Source organism: Mytilus trossulus, chromosome 2 (genome assembly GCF_036588685.1).
Source record: "Mytilus trossulus isolate FHL-02 chromosome 2, PNRI_Mtr1.1.1.hap1, whole genome shotgun sequence".
Classification (NCBI taxonomy): Eukaryota; Metazoa; Mollusca; class Bivalvia; order Mytilida; family Mytilidae; genus Mytilus; species Mytilus trossulus.
Window position 1 is genome coordinate 38,177,876 of NC_086374.1, and position 23,304 is coordinate 38,201,179.

The 23,304-nt window shown below is 31.9% G+C and overlaps 1 protein-coding gene across 2 annotated transcripts; it reads left to right on the forward strand.

The window, feature by feature from the left end:
* Window positions 1–16,443: 16,443 nt before the first annotated feature.
* Window positions 16,444–23,203, forward strand: LOC134705113 (perlucin-like). Of its 2 annotated transcripts, none has more exons than XM_063563874.1 (5): window positions 16,444–16,560; window positions 20,779–20,873; window positions 21,576–21,669; window positions 22,642–22,855; window positions 23,131–23,203. In XM_063563874.1, the coding sequence occupies exons 1-5, from the start codon at window positions 16,551–16,553 to the stop codon at window positions 23,159–23,161; spliced, it is 444 nt and encodes a 147-aa protein (XP_063419944.1). In that variant the 5' UTR covers window positions 16,444–16,550; the 3' UTR covers window positions 23,162–23,203. The 2 variants fall into 2 exon arrangements, with proteins under 2 accessions (XP_063419944.1, XP_063419943.1); XM_063563873.1 differs by lacking the exon at window positions 16,444–16,560 and adding an exon at window positions 20,176–20,264.
* Window positions 23,204–23,304: the final 101 nt, after the last annotated feature.

Genomic DNA, 23,304 nt, shown 5'->3' on the forward strand with positions numbered 1-23,304 from the left:
TTTAAGTTGTTTTAACGTTGTTTATGTTGTGTGGTAACACAATTTTCCTAGTTTAGTGGAGGGTTAAGCGCTAATAAACTGTTAAATGCGTCAATTCAAAGTCAGGAGTATGTTGTTTTTTAAAAACTCTTTATGGTTTAAATTATTTCATATGTGGTTATGTCGCTGTCATCTAATAAAGACTTTGTATATGGTATGGATTTGATCTTTATTGAAGACCACGCGGTGACCTTTATAGTTGCTTACATCCACGTCATTTAGGCTTGCTGATGGTTGTCCCATTGGCTAACTTACCATTTTTCTGTAGAACATATACCACGGCATAATTTTGCAAAGTTCCTAGTTTGAAATTTGGATGTTGTAGAAGCATTTTAACTTAATAATAAATCATTTTAATAACATCACGTGACATTTTGAATTTATTTTACGTGCATAAGGAACTCGACAGCCATATGCATAATGGTTAGTATAATAAACTCTTACTGGTAGATCTGTTTCCTTTAGACTCACAAATTTGGTTAACACATCTTCTTCTGCTTCTTACTTAGGAATGCAAGTTATATATATAATCAATGCACAAAAATCATTATGGTGTCATTGCATGTTGATGTTGCCGGTCCAACTAATGTTACCGGTCCAAGTAATATTACTGTACACTGTTTAGAGTTAAAAACCTGTTTTATAAATGAAATGAAAATAAATGATTGACTAAAATTTTATATCTATTTTGAAAAAAGTATATTTATTTCAAATTGCATTAAACATATCATGCATCGCATGACCAATTGGTTTGGGTAGCTTTAACATATAAAATTAGTAACCGAAACTGCACGAGGCAGCCATATTAGATCACGTGGTATACATGTGTATGTTTTTTTAATATGTATTTACAAATATAATAATGACATCATACCTATGGTTTTTTTTTTAAATATGTAATGTCCGATAAAGTATGACCATTGAACATAAATAACATACATAATTGTTTTTAACCGTTGTCTTATAAACGTGTACATGATAGTGTCCCATTTTGAAGATTCAATTAGGTAATCAAAGAATTAGTAGTAAATGTCTAAGTTAAAGGGATTACATTCATTATTTCTGTATTGTCATGCTGTTCGGATCTGAGAATAACATCAACTGTAAACTGTATTTCTGATTTTATAAAAAGTTTAGATTTTTTTTAAAATTACATCCCCACTCTTAATATCTCATATGCATTATCAAAATTCAAAATTCAGCAATTACAAGTAAAATCATATACTTTTCCCTTAAATTCTATGGAAAAGTGTTCAATTATAGCAAAACGGCGACACCATTACATAAATTTAGTATATACGCCAGACGCGCGTTTCATCTACAAAATACTCATCGGTGACGCTCGAATCCAAAAAAGTTAAAAAGGCATAAGTGTGTTACCTTTAATAGTACAACAATTATAAAGTAATAGTGATTGTTCATATAATCAATAAATTTAAGACATTGTTAGTCTTCTATAGCATGTACAGTTGCTCACAATATATGTTCATGTCGAAGTTTGGTTGTTATAGTATGCTTGTGTTCTTTATTGTATTGTACATCTTACTATGCCTGTCCTACTCAATATCAATAGAAAAAACTAATGACTAACTAGAATATATTATACATAGTTGAACTGTAATCAGAAAAAAACCAAATACAAATAAAAGAAAAATCAACTTGATTCTCTAGCTTGACCTCCAGTATCACTTATCAGAATGTTTTGTCGAAATATACAACTTAAGCATTAAGTTATGTTATTTTTTTCTTAAACATAGTTGATGTTTCCTTTTGACGATGTATTTTTTGTTTTGGTAAGTTGTTTCTATGATTAATTGCCTAACAAAGATATCATTTGATTCCTTGGAAGTCGAAGGGTGCCTTCTGCTAAAATACTTAAAAATTTAATGTCTTACTGAGCTATAAATAAGCATATTTTTTCTTTGCATAAAAGATGGCAAAGAAAGGATTCAATATTTCACACAACTATGCTTGAATGTGCTGCATTTCTGTTTTCTTTGGAAAAAAGAGAAGTGCTGAACAATGAGGAAGATCATAATTATCAGGGTAAAAATCTATAAATATATGTACATTTTTTGTATTTATTAATTTTCATTTATTGCTTTGTTGTTCGAGGTTTATGAAAATCAACAATGTTACATTAATACATCTTCATTTCATAATATTGTGCTAAAATATTCAGGTCCATTCTGAACGCGTCAACAAATGATTTATACTCTAATGGTTCATCATTTTTAATGTTTATATTGAGAAAGGAAAATACTGAAAATATGCAAGTTTGATATTGCCAGGAATTATTTATATAATGATTTATTTGTTGAAAAGGGATTTAATGGAGAACAGATTATGAACTACTAGTCGAGGGCAATTTTACCAGATGTTAATGGCTATCCATGCCTGATTTTTCATTCAATATTTGAACGTAATGTTTAAGATTTTTGGAAGCTACATTTATTTTAGGATTTCCAAAGGACTGCATTATATAAAAACTCTCATTAGATACAGGCTTTTAATTTTATTATCAGGCGCACTTTTAGTGTTCTAATTATACTCATCAGAAACACTAAAAAAATAAGTACAAAGCTTAAGAACATTGAGGACCCGAAATTTGGAAAGGTTTGGCCAAATACAGCCAAAGTTAACTAGTATTCCACTCTAGTGGCAATGTTTTTCTTTGGATATGCACCAGAACTCAAAATTATTATACAAACATCCTATGTTCACAGTGTGGATTTCATTATGTTTTTATAACAAACTTTGTATATGTATAGTTCTTTATTAAACTGGGTTCAGTGGTGGTTGCCATCTTGAATTTAGATTGACAACAGACACTTGAGATTGGTTAAGGCTATCTATGGATCACGTCAACAATATTTTAAATAATTAATGAAAGATCTTTGCAATTTCAAATAGTCCGAATAAATTTTTTACCCTTGCTACTATTACAAATTTTAGATCCCCACCAATAAACATAATTATCTTCAAATAAAAAAGTTCCTACCAATTTTGGTTACTAAAAGATTGAAATATGAAAAGTGTCAGACGGTTAAGCATAGGTAATGGCAATACATCACACCAGCCTTTTAGACAAGGTGAGCGCGTACATTTTAGGTGCAGTGGTGTTATTACAACAAATAAAATAAAACAAATAAGTTAAGCCATGTAATTTAACTTAAGAAGTCAGTTAGGCCTTGTGAGTATCACACCTTCACATAAATCTAATATATAAATGAATGACCATTTGTATTTGGGTCCCTTCAGTAAGTAGTACAGATGGCTAAAATATATGTCACCTGGCATCATGCATGCATTGCAATAAGCATAGTGGTGTAAATAATTACCTTAGTCTTTATTTGGCTGTCTGAGAGACAAGAAAAAATTGGGTTTAAACGGAAATGAAAAGAATCAATCTTTCTGAAAAGTTTATGTAATTGCTTCAATAGTGCTGATACTTGTTCAAGAGATTTATGAATTGTGCAAAATGTGTCAACCATCTTACCTTACAGTTCATATCATGTAATGTAGATATGGGTCGTCTGTTTTCAAATTTCAATTCCAAACAGAATGTATATGCATAACAACAAACTGAACTCAATGCAAAGAACTTTGAATCTTCACTTCGACAGAGAGCTCAATCCAGTGACATACTTTGTAATACTGGCGGCCATAATGATGAATGTGTGAAATTTGAATTATCACTGTTAAAGACCATTATGTATGGAGGTCCTTCAAAAATATGCACTAGAATACAAAAAAATAAAGGAAAATATATTAAACATATTCAGTATACAGCTAGTAATGACGGTACAGTATGGTAAATATTGATTAATTAGGTATTTAATGCCTATTTGAAGCACACTTGCACTATTTCTTTACAAATGTTGAAATTAAGTGACAGTCTTTCCTATAAATTAGATTTTTCGCGCAAAAATTCACACCTTTCTTTCAATAGTAATTTCCTTAAAAATATAAATCATAAATATATTTCATAATAATTATTTTCATATTCTCTAGCAACTGAGAGTATATATGTAGACCGGTGCTTATCATCTTTAGTTGGTATATTTGTGCTGCGTACCAAGCTATTCAGGATATCAGTTTCCAACTGACTTTTTAAGTTGTTTTAACGTTGTTTATGTTGTGTGGTAACACAATTTTCCTAGTTTAGTGGAGGGTTAAGCGCTAATAAACAGTTAATTGCGTCAATTCAAAGTCAGGAGTATGTTGTTTTTTAAAAACTCTTTATGGTTTAAATTATTTCATATGTGGTTATGTCGCTGTCATCTAATAAAGACTTTGTATATGGTATGGATTTGATCTTTATTGAAGACCACGCGGTGACCTTTATAGTTGCTTACATCCACGTCATTTAGGCTTGCTGATGGTTGTCCCATTGGCTAACTTACCATTTTTCTGTAGAACATATACCACGGCATAATTGTGCAAAGTTCCTAGTTTGAAATTTGGATGTTGTAGAAGCATTTTAACTCAATAATAAATCATTTTAATAACATCACGTGACATTTTGAATTTATTTTACGTGCATAAGGAACTCGACAGCCATAATGGTTAGTATAATAAACTCTTACTCGTAGATCTGTTTCCTTTAGACTCACAAATTGGGTAAACACATCTTCTTCTGCTTCTTACTTAGGAATGCAAATTATATATATAATCAAGCACAAAAATCATTATGGTGTCATTGCATGTTGGGGTTGCCGGTCCAACTAATGTTACCGGTCCAAGTAATGTTACTGTACACTGTTTAGAGTTAAAAATCTGTTTTATAAATGAAATGAAAATAAATGATTGACCACAATTTTATATCTATTTTGAAAAAAGTATATCTATTTCAAATTGCATTAAACATATCATGCATCGCATGACCAATTGGTTTGGGTAGCTTTAATATATAAAATTAGTAACCGAAACTGCACGAGGCAGCCATATTAATCACGTGGTATACATGTGTATGTTTTTTTAAATATGTATTTACAAATATAATAATGACATCATACCTATGCTTTTTTTTTACATATGTAATGTCCGATAAAGTATGACCATTGAATACAATTATCCTTGCAACATAAATAACATACAGAATTGTTTTTAACCGTTGTCTTACAAACGTATAAATGATATTGTCCCATTTTGAAGATTTAATTAGATAATCAAAGAATTAGTAGTATTAAATGTCTAAGTTAAAGGGGTTACATTCATTATTTCTGTATTGTCATGCTGTTCGGATCTGAGAATAACATCAACTGTAAACTGTATTTCTGGTTTTTATAAAAAGTTTAGATTTAAAAAAAAATTACATCTCCACTCTAAATATCTCATATGCATTACCAAAATTCAAAATTCAGTTATTACAAGTAAAACCATAAACTTTTCCTTAAATTCTATGGAAAAGTGTTCAATTATAGCAAAACTGCGACACCATTACATGTTGATTAACAGTAAGTTGTAAAAAAGAGTTTCAACACAACATAATTCGAGTTGTGCTTAGATATGTGACCGTTCTCTTGCTTTTGTGTACTAAAAATGGTGTCGGTTCCATGGAAATTTAAAAAAATCAAATGTCGTAGAAAAAAAGACAAAATCATGGCCACATCGTTATAGATAATTCTCTAAGTTCATATTAATATTTAAGGTTATCGACACTCCCGCTTATTCTTAACATGTCCAAAGCTGTTTAAGAATATTTTATAACTACTACTAGTTCTGAAAAAAGTTTCTTGTGAGACGAGTTATAAACTTGAAATTAAATTTGATAGCAAACATTATTGTTGTTATTTAAAAAAAACCTTACCGTAATTTGAACAATTTAATGTTGGACTAATATTCTTCAATAATATATACTCCTTTGTCGTTTATCAGCTGATCCAGTACCAAGTATTCATTTATATAAGTTTAAAGGTATAATTCCTGTACACGTCATACATAACTATTTTTAGTTCAATTTAAAAATCATTCAAAAAATTCACCTGAATATAAGCATATAATCTTAAATTGTTAACTTCTTTGTCCTTTAGTCTATGGGTAGTGATTATTGGAAATCATACCAAGTCTTCTATGCTCATTTTTAAATAAAGATAATATTATTAAACGTAAATCACTGCATTCTGTAATAAAAGCAAGGTTCTGTTGTTGATGAGCTATATAAAAAACTGAAAACAACAAAAATGCACCGAACTCCTAGAAAAATTTGAAACGGAAAGTCCGTTATCAAATTATAAAATCAGAAGGTCAAACACAACAATTGAATGGAAAACATCTGTCTAATTTATTTCTGATTTGGTTCAGGCATTTCCTTAGACAATGTTGGATTAAACCTGGTTTTATAGCGGGCTTAACCCTTCACTTGTATGACAGTTGCATAAAATTCAATCATATTGACGACAATTTGTTAACAAAACATACTGACGTTATAGGTAAAAATGTAAACAAAATAGGGGTACAACAGTCAACATTGTGTAATTATTCTAATCCATATTAAAACAAACCAATATATCAATAAAGAAAAACAAAGCACATTTAAATTTAGCAAAAATGAAAGCATGAATGCAAACAATAATATATTCGCGATCACTTAAATGAATTATGCAGACAAAGAATAATTGAAATCATGAATCGAGAGGACAGCACCATACACCAACAACCGAATCCAAATAATCAACCAAACACTTTCAGAACACACGTAAAACCCTTAAAACTGACAAAAAAAGCGATGGTCTATTTGAAACATACTTTTAATTTTTGATAAGTGATTTTTGTTTGAATTTTGCTTGGAGTTATTTCTCTATTTTACTTTTTAAAGGAATTATTTGACCAGCTTTTAATTAAACGAATACAGTAATTATAACTATACACTATACATGTTAGTTATATATTGGAATTGATGTAATATATATACTTTTAACCGGCATTGTAACCCTTAATTTTGAAAATATATAAGCAGAGCTTTAAATGATATATTTCATTTGTATAACTTTTAATGGTGTGTCATTCCTAATACTTTCTCACATAGAAGCAAGTTACATTGCAAGAGATTTTCAATAACATAACGTATACATATTAACTCGACTGCAAAGCACTGAATAATTAACTCCCTCTAACGGTTGTTGTCAATGGAATTATCGAATATTGTATGTAAAAAGTAAAACTTTATCTACAAGCAATAATACAAATTAATATTCATTTTTACTTAAGTGAATTCACTAATCAAGCATGCACTGTGTCGTCATAACAAACAAACTTCTCTGTCATTAAAAATATAAACTACTCATGAATACATTATCAATATAGATTACCGCACACTTCCAATTGTGCAGAAATTGTGTGTTGTCGTTTTTCTGACATGTCTGATTATTGATGTAAGATATTTGTAAAAACTGTTCAATCTAGGAAGTTCTTTAAACAATGCATTATTTACGAGGAAACATAAGTAAGAATCTTACCTTGTTAAGGACCTTTTCAAGTTCATATTTTAAATTATAATTGTTTGATAAACTGGGGGTACATTTTGGATTCACAACATGATAATATGTTTGATCGTGTTTCTCTTAAGTTTTCCGTAGATGGTCTTTGCAAAATTTCCGTTTCTATTCAACATCTTCTCATTTTAAGTGGTACTCACCAACACAAAATAAAAATTGGAGGTCAAAATACGGTAAAAAAATAAACAGATGTACACACAATATGCCAAGCTCTGAATCGGCAAGAGCAAATACAAATTAATGATAACACGAACCATCAACTCAATTGTGTTTCGCAACGTCCGTCGATTCAAAATTTGTCAAAATCATGCCTTAAAAAGATTCTTTTGGTCTATGATAAAGACACTTAAATATTCAGTTTCCACTAAGATTAGGTTTGATTTCATTTTTTAGCCTTTGACAGAAACACATAGACAGGAATATAACCCAGGTTTTTATAAAGAATTTTAGACATAATAACCAAATTTTGTTTTGTATAATTACTTTTTATTAAATCTGATACATGCATGTAGTGTCCTATTTCACAAGAAATCTCTACATATGTTATAAGTAACAATTTAAATTTAAATAGTAATCAATGATACTTATATCTTGTTATGTGGTAAACATTTTTATTTGTGATCATCCCAAATATTATTAAGGTAAAAAAAAAGAGAACCATATTTGAATTTAGACATAAGTTAACTGAGGAAAGGGAAGGTATAGTGCAAAAACTCCAGTAATGAGAGCGCAGTAAGGTTGTGGTAAGCTCGCAAGGTTGCTGTACCGTCGTAGCGAGAGCGTAGCGAAAGCGCGATTCTAGTCGGAGGGACTGCGATCTCACAGCGACTTTACTACGATCTCACTACGACCATCACGTTCTTATCGCGACCCAAAGCACGCTTCATATTCGACTATACCACGTTTATACCACGCTCATGCCACGCTGTTCAAGACCATAGTACGATTTTAGCACGCCAATGCCGTCCTCATCACTCCGTTCATACGACTCGACAACGTTCATAATACGATCATCATGCTCATTGTCATTGTCATATTAAATTCTTAAAAGCTCTCAGTATAATCGTAGAGGGATCGTTGTCTAAGAAGCGTAATGAGGACGCAGAAGCAACTCGACTGAAACAAAAATTTACATTTTCATGCCGCTCATACTGCGAGTTAACGACGATCTGAATATATTTCGTTCTCACCGCGACCCAACTAGACTTCAACTACGACTATACCATGTTTATACCTTTCTGTTCAAGACAGTAGTACAATTCTATCACACTTATGTCGTCTCCATCATGCCCTCTTTACGATTTGACTTCTTTGACTACGACCATTTAAAGTTCAAGTCAAATCTGATTTTCATTGTCACAAAAAATATTTAAAAGCTCTTCAGGTTTTGTTCGAAACATTAATTGCAATTGAACCATGGAAACACAAGACCATGTACATGTAGTAATTCTCCTACAATCATTTACACATGTACAAAATCTTAACGTCCAGGCCTTGATATTGTTACTGAGAGCGCGACGATGAAGAATAAGAAGACATTTTAGACGGTGTAAGTACTGTTCGTCCTCCACCGAAATGGGGCCCCCGGTTATTTCATTATGATCAGTTGATGAACGGGTTACAAATCGAGGATGAACCTTTTGTTTAATTTAAAATGCCACCAGATATGTTTGATGAACTTCTTAACAGGGTCGGTCAAGGAATCAAGAAGACATATTCTAGTAAGAAGATCTCTGTCGCCTGTTCTTAAACTTTCCATCACTTTAAGACATTTAGCTACTGGTGACAAGTATTCGACCTTGCACTATTACTTTAGAGTTGCTCGGAATACTATAATTGTAACGAGTTTGGCTTATAAACTATCTGTTCGTATCCGTTTTCACAGAATCTGGGATACTCCAATATCAATCTAATAATTAACTCAAAAACCTAGCTTTACTTATAATAACGAGACCAACCCTTTAAATTTTGAAACTTAATAAAGAAACAACAATATTTACACAATTAACTTTGTATCAAAACGTAGTAGTTTGAATACTTTAAACTGAATTTATGCTTAATCCTTTGACTGACTCCGAGGTCCAAACTGATTTACTCAACAATTATAACCGTTCAAAATCTATCAAATCAGAAAAAGCTTCAAAACCATAGGTTCCTGAGACACCTTCAATGTAGTTCTGAGACACCTTGTTTCTGAGACACCTAGTTTTGAAATTCCTAGTCTCCGGAACAGCGAAGTCAACCAACTATTACAAGCCACCTGTTCGAGGGACTGCGACCATTCCCGGGAGAAATTACAGTTTCAGAACTACCCGGTAGCTTCCAATAATCGTAAAACACTTAGTCTCTGAAGCACCAAAGTTACCAGACTATTACTATGTTAACAATTGTATTATTGTCATCTGATTGATATTGTTAAATTATTTATTTATTTAACTCATTTTTGCGCTTTCTGTAAATAAAGTTTTAAACATCAATAAAGATTTTTTTTCACTGTCACGATGGTTTTATATGTAAAGAGCCCACCACTAATTTAAAGTACGAAGTTGCCATTGAATTTTTTTATTTCGATTTTTTAAAAGGTATGTATCGATTTATGGAAAGTAAACTAATGTGTGCTATACACTTACTGACAATACAATGTAGAGATTGTTTACAATAAATGAGTGTATCTCATTTCTCAGTGTATTAAATTAAAAGTATTAAAGTATTTATTTTTTTAATATTTATGACAAAGAGCCAGTTTATCGAAGCGGTTTTAAGATAGGACATGTGTATACTATACAAGTCATTGATGTGTCCTAAGATCACCTTACGATACATATTTGTCTTTAGTGGGTTTATTAATCATGTCGTAACTTATTATAGTCTCCATTTTCGCTAGGCAAAAGTTACGATCCATGTGGCGATGAGGGAACTGTGGATCGTGTAGAGGAGGAATCAGGATCGTAACCCTTTGCTAACGAGGATTATATATAAGTTCATTATAAATGATTTAACATGATTTTTTTGTAGGTCCCAACTGTTAGTAACAATGACAAGATTACAATAGTTTTTAAAATAAACTTTTATCTATAAAGATATTTAAAAAAAAAAAATGACCAGTTCACATTTCCGAAGCACTTTTTATAATGAAAAAAGTGCAAAATTTCCTACAATATAGCTGATTTTTTTTAAAAGTAAATGCGATTTTCCTCAGTTCCATATTGCAATTGTGTGGTGATTACCTTTACATAAAAAAATTATGTGAGAAACATAACAACAACTGACACATACTAATAATTAGTGCTATATGTAAGTTGTTAATTTGTTATTTACTTTATAAAAATTAATTATAGTTGTCAAACTATGTATCCATCTGATGAGTACTCTTTCAACTGATATAAATATTTTTTCTTGTATGGTACTCTTACACCAATGTTCTAGGTTAGGGGAAGGGTTAGTCAAACTGTCCCAAGTCAGGAGCCTGTCACTCAGTAGTTCTCGTCTGTTGCTGTATATGGTATTTGTTTTCGTTCATCATTTTGTGAATAGCCTTTGTCATATCGGGGCCTTTTATATATGACTATGTGGTATGGATTTCACTCCTTGTTGAAGGGCATGCAGTGACCTTTAGATGTTAATGTTTGTGTTATTTGTCTCTTGTTGAGATATGACTCATTGGCAATCATACCAATTTTATTTTGTAACTTTATAGTTTGGATCTGGATTTTATTTGTTTTAGCCACAGGCACTCGTCTCAGAATATTTGTTTTCATGTATACCTTTATAAATAACACAAGGTACTTTGTGGCGATTTAGAAAAATATCAGGCGGTGACGATTTGTGATTTTTCAGCTAAGAAATTATTTTTATCTAAAGTTATGGTTTCAACTTTATTGACATTTCACTAAACTTATTGTCGTTAAGCTTTTCGCTGTTATCTAAGCGATTACATTTACATAATTGTATACAGAACATAGTTCGTTTTCTGTACTTCCAATGAGTTAAAATGTAATGTATGAACTGGTAAAATCTTTTGACAAAGAAGTTGCTTACTTTTTTCTTTCAGGATGAAGATCTGAAGTTCAAGTCTGGAAAAACAGACAACTTTGTTTTCGGAAAACGTATGTATAAACTGAACACAAACAGTTAATATTAGACTATACATTTGCTCATATTGATTATTCAATACGTGAAGCAGTAGGGTTGTAAGGATATAATATTGCAAGGCTATGTTTTATTTGACATACATCTCGTAACAGCAAACCCGTTGTAGTGATACAACTATAGATTTTGTTTTAGTTCACGAACATGTCGTGACAGTGTACATCAGTAGAGCCATGTACCAATTATATAACATATTGTGTCGAGCAGCTCATTATATTTTACAATATCAATGTGCAGATAATATAGACAATAACTGTTTAGTGTCTTTAAATATCAGCTGTATTTGTACGAGGCTAGGAAACAAGGTGTATGCGAGCTTTTAGCGAGCTACTACACCTGTTTCGAGCCGAGTACAAATACAGCTGATATTTAAAGACACTAAACAGTTATTGTCTTTATCCTGCAATTAATTTTGTATATTATTTGTGTTTTGAAATACACAAAAACTAACATATTTAACATTTATTTTCGATTTGTAATCCCTTGAGGCCTGCGTAGTAATATCAAAATCACACATTACGCTGGAGACGGATTCGCAAAAAAAGAATTTAGAATGGTCAACCATAATACATCGCTCAAGGTGAATAATTATCTATTTTAACATAACAACTAATTTCAACATTAAAAACAAATAACAAAACATTGTCAAATTTGAAACAGAAGTGTACAAGTTGTCCTACGCTTCAGACTTGACATTCACTTAACATGCATGCTGAAATTGAAAAGGTTGATTTTGTAACACAATCATACACATTCATGTTTTGAAATCGACAATTGTCTTCGTCATTGGAATGCAACTGGAATACACAGAGGTCAAACAAGTTCAAACAATACTCAGTCCGGCAGTGGGCGGAGCTTAGAAGCGATATCTGTATAGTATACAGATACAGCATAGCGATATCTGTAGGGCTGTATCTGTATAGTTGGACACCCAATTGTAGGATAAAACCTGATAATCAATTTATCGGGCTGTTTTTGCATCATTAAGAAGCGTTTTCTTTGTTTGACCAGCAAACCAGAAGATAACTTTTAAATAGGTTCGGGTCAAACTTATCAACGTCGGTTTAAATATTATACTAAAATGCAGTCAACTTTAGCATTTGATAGTTCATTGATAACAGTCTGGCGTATCACAAACAAACAACTTGTTACGTCTCATTTCATTTGCCGAAAGATTTAAATACAACAACAATGTAGTCAGTGTGCACGTGAATTGACACAGGTGACCGACAATGGAATTTACTATGTTACTACGAACGTAAAAACAATGATTTGTATAGTTTAGGGACAACATCACAAGTTCAATGAAGGATAAAAAACTTAATTCACATAGTGTTTTCACTGACCCCCACACCCCCTTTCTTAACTTAATTTAGGAAAAAATTGATTGACCAATAGGGATATATGTAAAATCGATTTTAGATTAACAAAACTTGCAGCAATGTTGACCCCCACCCCCAAACTATTTGATTTAAGTGTTTTATCCTACATCGATCTTTTGGTGTCGTCCCTTACAAACCTTTGGTCAAAAGAATTAAATAAATGTTTTGTTAACTTCAAATAGTAGGGTCAAAATATATTATACTGATATTTTGTTTTAAGTAATATTCTAAGTTCAGACTTTATGCATGCAGCAACTCAATTATCTTGTACCCGGCATGATGAGAAATATAAAGGATAAAATAAAATACATGTGCCGCTTTTATGAACCACTTTTAATTTCTTTCATACTGACGATAGGTTATAATCCTAATAATGTCGTAGTCACATATAATAAGTATCTCATAATACTGATCCATTACAATAATTAATAAGGGGTTACACTGACATTCCCCTTTTATTATTTTCATGCTATAAAACATACACACAGCCTAGCTATAAGCGTACCATAAACGGAGGATAGAAACAAAAAAACTCTAATCGTATCATTTGTGCACCTGAATGAATTCAGTGAAGGTATGTTGTTGTAATAAATTGAAATGTTACATCGGCGAAGATTATTTATTTTACATGTGTAGAACTAATTACTAAAATATTACTTGTGAGAAATGTCGTAGTTTATAAGGAACAATTCTCGTTTGAATTGTTTAACATTGTCATTTCGGGGCCTTTTGTAGCTGACTGTGATAATGCGGTATGGGCTTTGCTCATTATTGAAAGCCGTACGGTGACCTATCGTTTTTAATTTCTTTGTCATTTTGGTCTCTTGTGGAGAGTTGTCTCATTGGCATTCATACCATATCTTCTTTCTTAAATATAAATGTACTGTTTTCGATTTTAAATCGATGAACATTTATCTTTTAATTTTATACTGTAAGAATAGAGCTGCATAACATTGTTGGACTATCCGCTAAAGTATATGTAGTATGTATTCGTATTTCAAATGAAATACAAAACAAAACGTGTAGGATAAACTGATAAACAAAATATCAAGAAATTAAGGATGACTAAATGCATGTACAAGAAGAAACTCACCTTTTAATCAATACATTTAAATGATTCAATGAATAAACGCTTTTTTTAAAAACTTTTTGTTTCTATTTACATAGATATAGGAAGCAGTGGTGTGAGTGCCAATGAGACAACTCTCCATCCAAAAAACATTTATAAAAGTAAACCATTTTTATTGGTCTGGAGCTGGCATGTCTGTTAACTGATAGTAGTCTATCAGACTCGGACTTCTCTTGGACTGAATTTTAATGTGCGTATTGTTATGCGTTTACTTTTCTACATTGGCTAGAGATATAGGGGGAGGGTTGAGATCTCACAAACATGTTTAACCCCGCCGCATTTTTGCGCCTTCCCAAGCCAGGAGCCTCTGGCCTTTGTTTGTCTTGTATTATTTTAATTTTAGTTTATTGTGTATAATTCGGAAATTAGTATGGCGTTCATTATCACTGAACTAGTATATATTTGTTTAGGGGCCAGCTGAAGGACGCCTCCGGGTGCGGGAATTTTTCGCTACACTGAAGACCTGTTGGTGACCTTCTGCTGTAGTTTTTTTCTACGGTAGGGTTGTTGTCTCTTTGACATATGCCCCATTCCCATTCTCAATTTTATTATAGGTCAATGTACGGCCTTCAACACGGAGTCTTGGCTCACACTGAACAACAAGCTATAAAGGGCCCCCAAATTACTATTGTAAAACCATGCAAACGGGAAAACCAACGGTTTAATATTTACAATATATAATTTGCGTTCGTTTTTCAACCGAGAATAGCAAAACCTCATGAAGTATATCGTTGGAGTTTATAAACTACATTTAATCATCCACTGTGCCATGATTGGCCATGTCCGTTTTTTCTTAACAAAGCGTGGTTGGTTACATCATATGGATTTTTACTTACAATTTCGGAAATTTTGTTTCTTCAAGTAAACGGATTCAGAAAAAAATCACTATTCTATGTCGAATACCGAAAACTTGGCAAAGAATATGAAAAGTGTTTGATTCATTTTTTTTTTTTTTTTCAAGTTCAACGTTAATTAATCCAGTCCATTGAGTAAGAGAAAAGGCAGGAGAAGCAACTTGGGGAAGTCAATGAAAAATATGTGAATTGAGTTTTTTTTTATCCTATGTCGAACTTTTGATGTCGTCCCTTGATCTAGAGAGAGGAGACATTAAAATTTAATATTTTAACTGTTAAGATTTAAAAGTTTAAACTTGACTACCAATTGCAGAAAATTATAAAACCAATGAATTTCACATGCACATTTATAAAAGCTAGAATTGAAGTATGCGAATACGACGATGGAACCTTTAAACGACCTTGACCAGCTACGTGAATATTAATCAGTCCATTCAACGTTATAGTACATGTGTTCTATTTTCGCAGGTGTGAGGTCGAAGGTTTGAATTGACCAATGAAAACGATCGTTCCTTAGAGAATTTATCTAATAAAGTTTGTTTGACTGACTATGTCGCACGACCTTTCGCGAAGCTTGGCCGCAGTTTAGTATATGACGTCGCTAATATGTGCGAGTCAAAGTTATTAAGGCCAGGTCAAAGTGTTTTACGTCACTAAGTCGTGATATGCAATTTTATTTTAAATGAACTGATCAGAGTTATATAGACAGTGGGACGGCCGATAGATTATCACAAACAACATGTAACCGTTATACATATGTTGCCATTTCAGTTTTTGTTTTAATTTCAGAGCGCGAAAAAGAGAGGACCATTTGTGTGCACTTGAGTTTAACAAGATGCGTTAGATGTGCTAAAATTTTAACTGGACAAGGATCACTATGCCTAGTATGTATGTTGCGTTTTGTTGACGAAGATCCATACATCGACATATTTCCAAAAAATGGTCAAACTCTGCCATACTGAATGTGGGGTTGAATTCACCAAATCAGAACGAAGCGCACATTTATGAACAGTAAAACACGCAGATCTTAGAAATAAATCATTTTTAACTTAGATTATTCCTTATTATTTACAATTATTGGTACTGCATTTGTGTCAGAAGGAACTTAAAGTCATATGAAACGAGTGAGTGGTGAAAAATGGTGATTGTCCAATTCTTGAACCAATGCATGTATACATCATAAACTTAGTCCTCTGTGCACAATTTTATCATTATTTTCGCAAATATATCATATAATCGTCATTTTTTTCTCTCTGTTTGTTATGATTTAACAAATATGGCTTCTCATTAAATGTCGTGTTTTGAAGCCGAGTTTTGCCGATTGTCACAAAAAGCATGGGTTTTGAGCACGTGTTTAACATGTATAATTAGATATTTGTTTATTTCAATGACAAATCCATGCGTATTGTGGTCACCGGATTTTTTCACGAGGAGGGTTACGCTCGGGTCACTATGCATACGGAAAATATGTGGGCGAATTGCTTCCTGGAAGCAAGCAATGAAAAAAAGTAAGTAAACTTCTTCTAAATGTGGACAAATTAAAGAATTTTCCTCAGAAAAAAGTATATGTACATAAGTTGTATAATGAAAACTATCCATTTAGTTATAAAAAATATATGCAGATTTGTTTTTTAATTTGAGGTTTCTTATGACTTTAAGTGTACAGGTATGAAAACTTAAAAATGCTTAAACAAATTATTTAATAAAAAAAAAAACACCTTTCATACAATTGTCCCATTGATATATTTATAGCACCCTGAACGGAATTGTATTGAAATATTGTTATACCATATTTCTGTTTTTTCTTCCACACATTTTTGTCATAACTTTTTCTGTGAATTCTATGCACCAATCTTGACGGAACTATGATACTGTTAAAGCATGGAAATAGGGCGAAGATTTAACATTGACTCTAAGGGAAAAAAACTTTAAATCTGCAATTTCTTATAGAATATTACAAGGAACTCATCAATCCTGTAGGGATAAGTAACATAAAATGTGCAAACGTGATGTTTGCTTTTATACTTTTAGAAATAGTCATCGTTACAATGAAAACAGCAAACATGTCAATCATTTCAAAATCAGGCATGCAAACTTAACGAAACTTTTGAAAATGACAATTGGCATGAATGCGCTGTTTGACTTTGTAATTATAAAATTTGCTACCTTTTCCCTGGCAGTGGCGAGAAGAGGGTACAATCTTTCATTACTAGCAATTACAAATCTAGTTATATATTGTGATGACTTTATATCATAATGTCTTTACAACAACATGCTAAATTTCGCAAAGACTGCGACGGAAGAAGTATAAAACAATGATGAAATCGAAACAAAAATGGCATTCATTCGAGACATACAATTAATTTATTGCTGTTTCTTAGTTAACACAAAAATGACGAATCAGACTCACATCTCACTTTAGGTTTAGGATAATCCACCGGTTTTAGGGAAGGTCTTTGCTAGATGTAGGCAAAATTGTATCTGTTAATAAAGAACACAACTTTTGGTTACATCAACAAAATTTATTATTATTGATATTGTGCAAGACAAGATTAACAAAAAAAAACCGAACTACAAGTTAGAATCAATGTCAAGTCCATTAAACCTGACAAAAACAAACACACGACTATACCAACTAAAGGCTAGGAAAAGATATTTTAAAAAACCAACGAATAATGCAACCACTGGGTCGATACCACTACCTTAGGAGCTTTAAAATTTATTCTTTGAGGGTATCTTCAGCCCCGTAGTCAGCACTGCTGTGTTGGCATGCATTATCATTGATAGTTACATAATCCTAAATTAACTGTTTACAAAACTTTGAATTTTTGAAATACTAAGGCTTTTCTACCTGAAAAATAGACTACCTTAACTGTATTGGCAAAAGTTTTAGGACTTTTTTTTGTACTCTATGCTCTTCAACTTTATTCTGTTTTTTGCCTTTTTAACTTATTTTGAACCGAGCGTCACTGATGATTCTTTTGTAGACGAAACGCGCGTCTGGTGGAAATAAAAACTGTAATCCTGGTATCAATGATGAGTTTATTGATAAAGTACACATTTTCCTAATGTTTTGACCTTCTATTTTTTTTATCGCATGGACATGTATTTGATTTTCCTATATTGCGACATTTCCATTGGCTAATCGTTAGGAAATTGATGACTTTCTAAGGTCATTGCAATGTTCATTTCCTCGAAATCAACGCTATATTAAACTCATTATGAAATATATAATCTCACTGAAAAGTACAAAAACAGTGCAAATATTCTGACAAGAACATCTACAAATTTAAATAAACTATTGGCGACGAGTTTATTACTATCTCTTTTTATTGGTTCCAATCAGTTGATATTACTTTATGTTTTTGTTTATGTTCTTGTGGAAAACCCTATAAGCACGGAGTTGGAATAGATCTGACGCCGATCATCTTTCAAATCCCACAATCTAGCATTATGACATACAGTTCATTTTTACGTAACGTCAAATTTCGTTGACCATACCTATTGCACTCAAAGGTAGTGCTTATGAATAGACTGGATAGTTCGTATGGCAGGGAAAAGGTTTACTTTATTTTTATTGATTGATTGGTGTTTACCCCACCTTCAACACTTATGTGTTATTTTGCGGCTGTCAGTTTTTATTGGTGAAGGAAACTGGATGACCGGAGATATAAACTAACAATCATAGTCTATTAAGTTTGGAGTCTACGGCACGTAAGGAATTCAAACTCTCAACCTTAGTGTTGACCACTCGTCCCCCTGAGGAACCGAACTTTCTTTTGAAATTGTTTGTTTCGTTGGGTATATCAAGAATTTGTATAGTATACTTACTATACAAATCTTTGGATAGATGAAATGATTAACAGTTCTACATGTCAAATGGATCAATTATCAGTAAAACGCCACGTATAATTCGTGGTTTATAGAATTCTTCACATGAATTGAATTTTAAAAATAGAGAGGTAGATACCGAGAGACATTCAAAACACATTAGTTGAATATAAAAACAAGTGACAAAAACAAACAAAAAATAAACCAATTAAGTCGTCCACAAAACAATCAATACAAACTTTAAATTGAGCAACACGAATCCTATCGAAAACTGTGGGTTATAGCATCTGCTCCGGAAAGGTAAGCAGATCTTAGCTCACAAGTGTTATTCTGATAGTGCCCTGGAGTATCAGTAGCCCAGTAGCTCTTACTTTTTTTTCTGAATATACGGATTTTTCGTTATCAAAATTTGTTGTAACAAAAATAAAAAAAATATTTAAAATCAAGAAATGTATCTCCCTCATGCAAAGCTCTGATTCCTTACCTGGCTTTGGCTATACTTTTTGGTCCTTTTTGTTTATATTTAAGAAATAATTCCTTCATGTCATGCTCTATGCTCATTTTAACATGGGTAGGCATTATATTTGTCGATATTTTACACTGAGCGTTAGCGAGGTGTAAAATGTGGTCAAATATAATTCCTACCCATGTTAAAATGAGCATAGAGCATGATATGAAGGAATTATTTCGATTCTAATAGGACAAATGCAGTATTTTTATAGGTCGAAGCGTACGAAAATACCGTAAAAACGTCTGGCTTTTCCCGTTTCCTCCCCGAGGAGTCCGTGCATTACAATTCATATTTGATAAGTTTAAAAACCACGAGCAGGGTAAATGTATGTTTTTTTTATAAAAAAATATATAATCAAAGTTTATGCTAGCTGCTTAAATGTATACATTTTAAAGGATAACGATGGAAATAACGATTATATATACAGTAAAGTTCGTGCGCATGTGTCAAATATATTTTTTATGCTCATTAGAACACGGCTTTGTTTACAAAGCGTAATAAGGACGTCATATTAGAATTCCTCATAATTCTAATAAACTTTGAATTTTCAAACAGTTGGCCTCGAGTATCAATAAAGAGACATTAATTGTCGAAATGCGAATCTGGTGCAGCGTTTATGTTATTAACTCAATAACTTCCCTTTTGTTAAAATCCGAAGCCTCAATCCAAGTTTAAAAAAAACAATCCAATACATGAATTACTTTCCAATTAAAATCATATATCCATGTTAGTAAAATCTAGGGTTCAACAAGAATCCATGCAATTTCAAGGCCGTAAATTAGATCAGATAAGATATGAAACTTCTATTTACAATGGAGTATTCAGGGATTGTATTCTTGTGTCACATTCTTGTAGTTTTCAAACTGTTCGGTAAGATAAAAACAGTAATTTTTCTCATACACACGCTGTTGATGCCAGTAAACATTCCTTCCTTTATAAAACAAATACATGCAAATCTTGCATAATAACCGATCAGAAGCATAATAATCACATAGTTAATTCCTTATCCTACTAACCCACGTAATAAAATGAAAGCTCACATTTGAATAATTTCTCTTTACTGACGAAAAGACACGTACAGTTGCAAGTGAAATATCGCATTTCAGAAAGCGGATTTCATACAGATCTACCGAGACTATTTACAAGATATGAATAAAATATTAATTTTTCATTATTTCATAAACTTGATTGCCTCTTACTTTCGTGACATCAAAGCAATAAAGTGTAATACTATACATGCGAGTTAACATGACAACACGATACATTTATTCGATATGAACGATTATTCGTTTTAATTTGAATTGGTAGACTAACTGCATATATATATGAACCTGTTTTTTCGTTGAAGTTTTTATATTGAGACATGTATGTTTATTTATTTTAGCTACGATACACTCTCAGTGTCCAGTCGGATGGCATCATTTTGATAAATCGTGTTATTTTTTAAGCGATAACAAATACAACTGGATATTGGCAGAGGTATGTTAGATGTGTGTGTTGACATGATATTCAATTACTTTTCACCAAAATGAAAATATTGAAGTATGTTTTGTTTATTCTGAAATTAACTGCAATAACTAGATACTTCATCGTCTTAATGGCATCTTATACCAACGGATCCTATTATAGTTCTTAAGAGGGTGATTAAAAAATAATACAATGTTCTGAGCAAGCATTTTTTATAGGACCCTTCATAGCTTGCTGTTCCGTGTGAGCCAAGGCTCCGTTTTGAAGACCGAACATGACCTGTAATGGTTTACTTCTACAAATTATGACTTGGATAGAGAGTTGTCTCATTGGAACTCATACCACATGTTCTTATATCTATGAAGCATCCAAGACAATTTGTAACTTTACTCTTTAAAATGAAGTATGCTAATTTGTTATTTATTTTTTGTTTCCAATAAAAGCACCTATGTCAGTTTGATGGCATGTTATATATGTAGGTTTACTGAAGCTGATACAATACCAAGAGTAACTATACAGACAGGATTGATAGTAATTAATTATTTAGAGCGTGTGACCGCGGTGGCAGTGCACTGAAAACTTGCAAGTTTGGGAAATAATTTAGAACGGGTGATACATGTAATGACCATTTGAATACGTTCATTAAATGATTTCATCTTATATCATGAAACAATGTCCGTGAAGAGACTAATGTATAAAAAAAAAAATTTTTAGGATAGTTGTCGTGCACATAATGCCAGACTTGCTGAAATAGAAAGTAAAGAACAATCAGATTACTTAATTAAAGCTTTTAAAGATTTTGGAAAACGTATGTATTTTTACAATTTACTGTTCAACTGGACAATTAATCAAAATCATATATCATAATTTTGACAGGGGACTTTACTATATAGTTTGCAGTTTGCATAAATGCAAAACAGTTGTGGAGATATAACCAATTGCACACATCAAAAAGTAAAACATATAAATGCACCTCCAAACACAGCGTCATAGCATAGAAGTTTCATCTGGCAATTTGCCAACTATTGTACAAATAACAGGTATACAAATACATGTTTGCTTTATTTGAAAAATGCATTTATCTATAATTTTGACTAGGGACTTTTCTATATTGTAGCTTGTATGAATACAAAATAGTCGCAGAGATATCACATACCGCACATATCAAAAAGCGTAACATATAAATACGCTTCCAAACACAGCGTTATATCATATATCTTTGTAAGGCATTTTATTATTGCTTTCTGGTTTCAAGATGGTGCATTCCAATACAAGGAGATAACTCTGTAAAATGAGCTGATCCTTGTAAGGTAATACAGATCAAACAGTTGGGTTACCATTAGCTGGTTGAGGAAACACCAAGCTCCACAATGATCAAATTAAGTGACGTCAAACTGCTATATATCCAATAAAATTTTCCCGATAAAGTGTGTTTTAAGTTTTTTGAATTTTAATATTTTGTCGAAGGGTCAAAGTAAATATTCTGTCAAAATCACCAAGATTAAAATTCGTTTTGACAAAAACAAAAAAGTGTCGTTACAGGTATAAATGAAACATCCCTACAACAAACATACACTAAGAACAGATCTGAAAGTACTCGCAGCTACTGATAGCTATATATGTAAAAGCCCACAACTAATAAAAAAGCATGTATATAAGACTAACATATGAATCAGTACACATTCAGCATACAATGGATTTCTTAGTGTTCTACAACTACAGGAATGTTGAATAATGCATATTTTTTAAAGTTAAAATTTTACTGATAAATATTTAACAGATCATAGCTACTGGATAGGAGGAAGAGATGATGTGATCGAAGGAACATGGCAATGGGCTTCTTCCAACATAGTATTTAACTTTACAGCATGGGCAAGTGGAAAGCCGAACAATTATCACGGACACGAAGACTGCCTTCAAATGGACTATGATCATAATTGGGAATGGAATGACCAACCCTGCTTAGAAACAGAATATTTTGTTTGTGAACTTAAGTAAGTATCTATGTTTATTATCTAGTAAACTGTTACCTTGTTTTATCAAAAACTTTTCTATTAGGTCAATATTTGTCAATGATTGTAAATTTTGTATGACAAAGGAGACATAATTTTGATTTTTTAACTGATTTTTTACGTGTCCGTAAATACCTTTCTTCATACACCACAAAATTAATACAAACAACCAATTTCTTCGAAATTTTTCATAATATTCAAACTTATCTATGCATGTTATTTCACGTTAGTGATATTATGATTCACTTTTTTTTCAGGTACCCTGACGACCTTCAAATTATTGGATAAGGATATATTTTGTTATTAAGAAAAATTGAAATAATGTTACTGTCTTGTTTTCTAAATAAATAGAAAGTAACTAATTGTTAATTCACATCAGTCTTCTTCTGAATTAATGTGATTGCTGGTTTATCTTTTACGTTCCAGTAGTA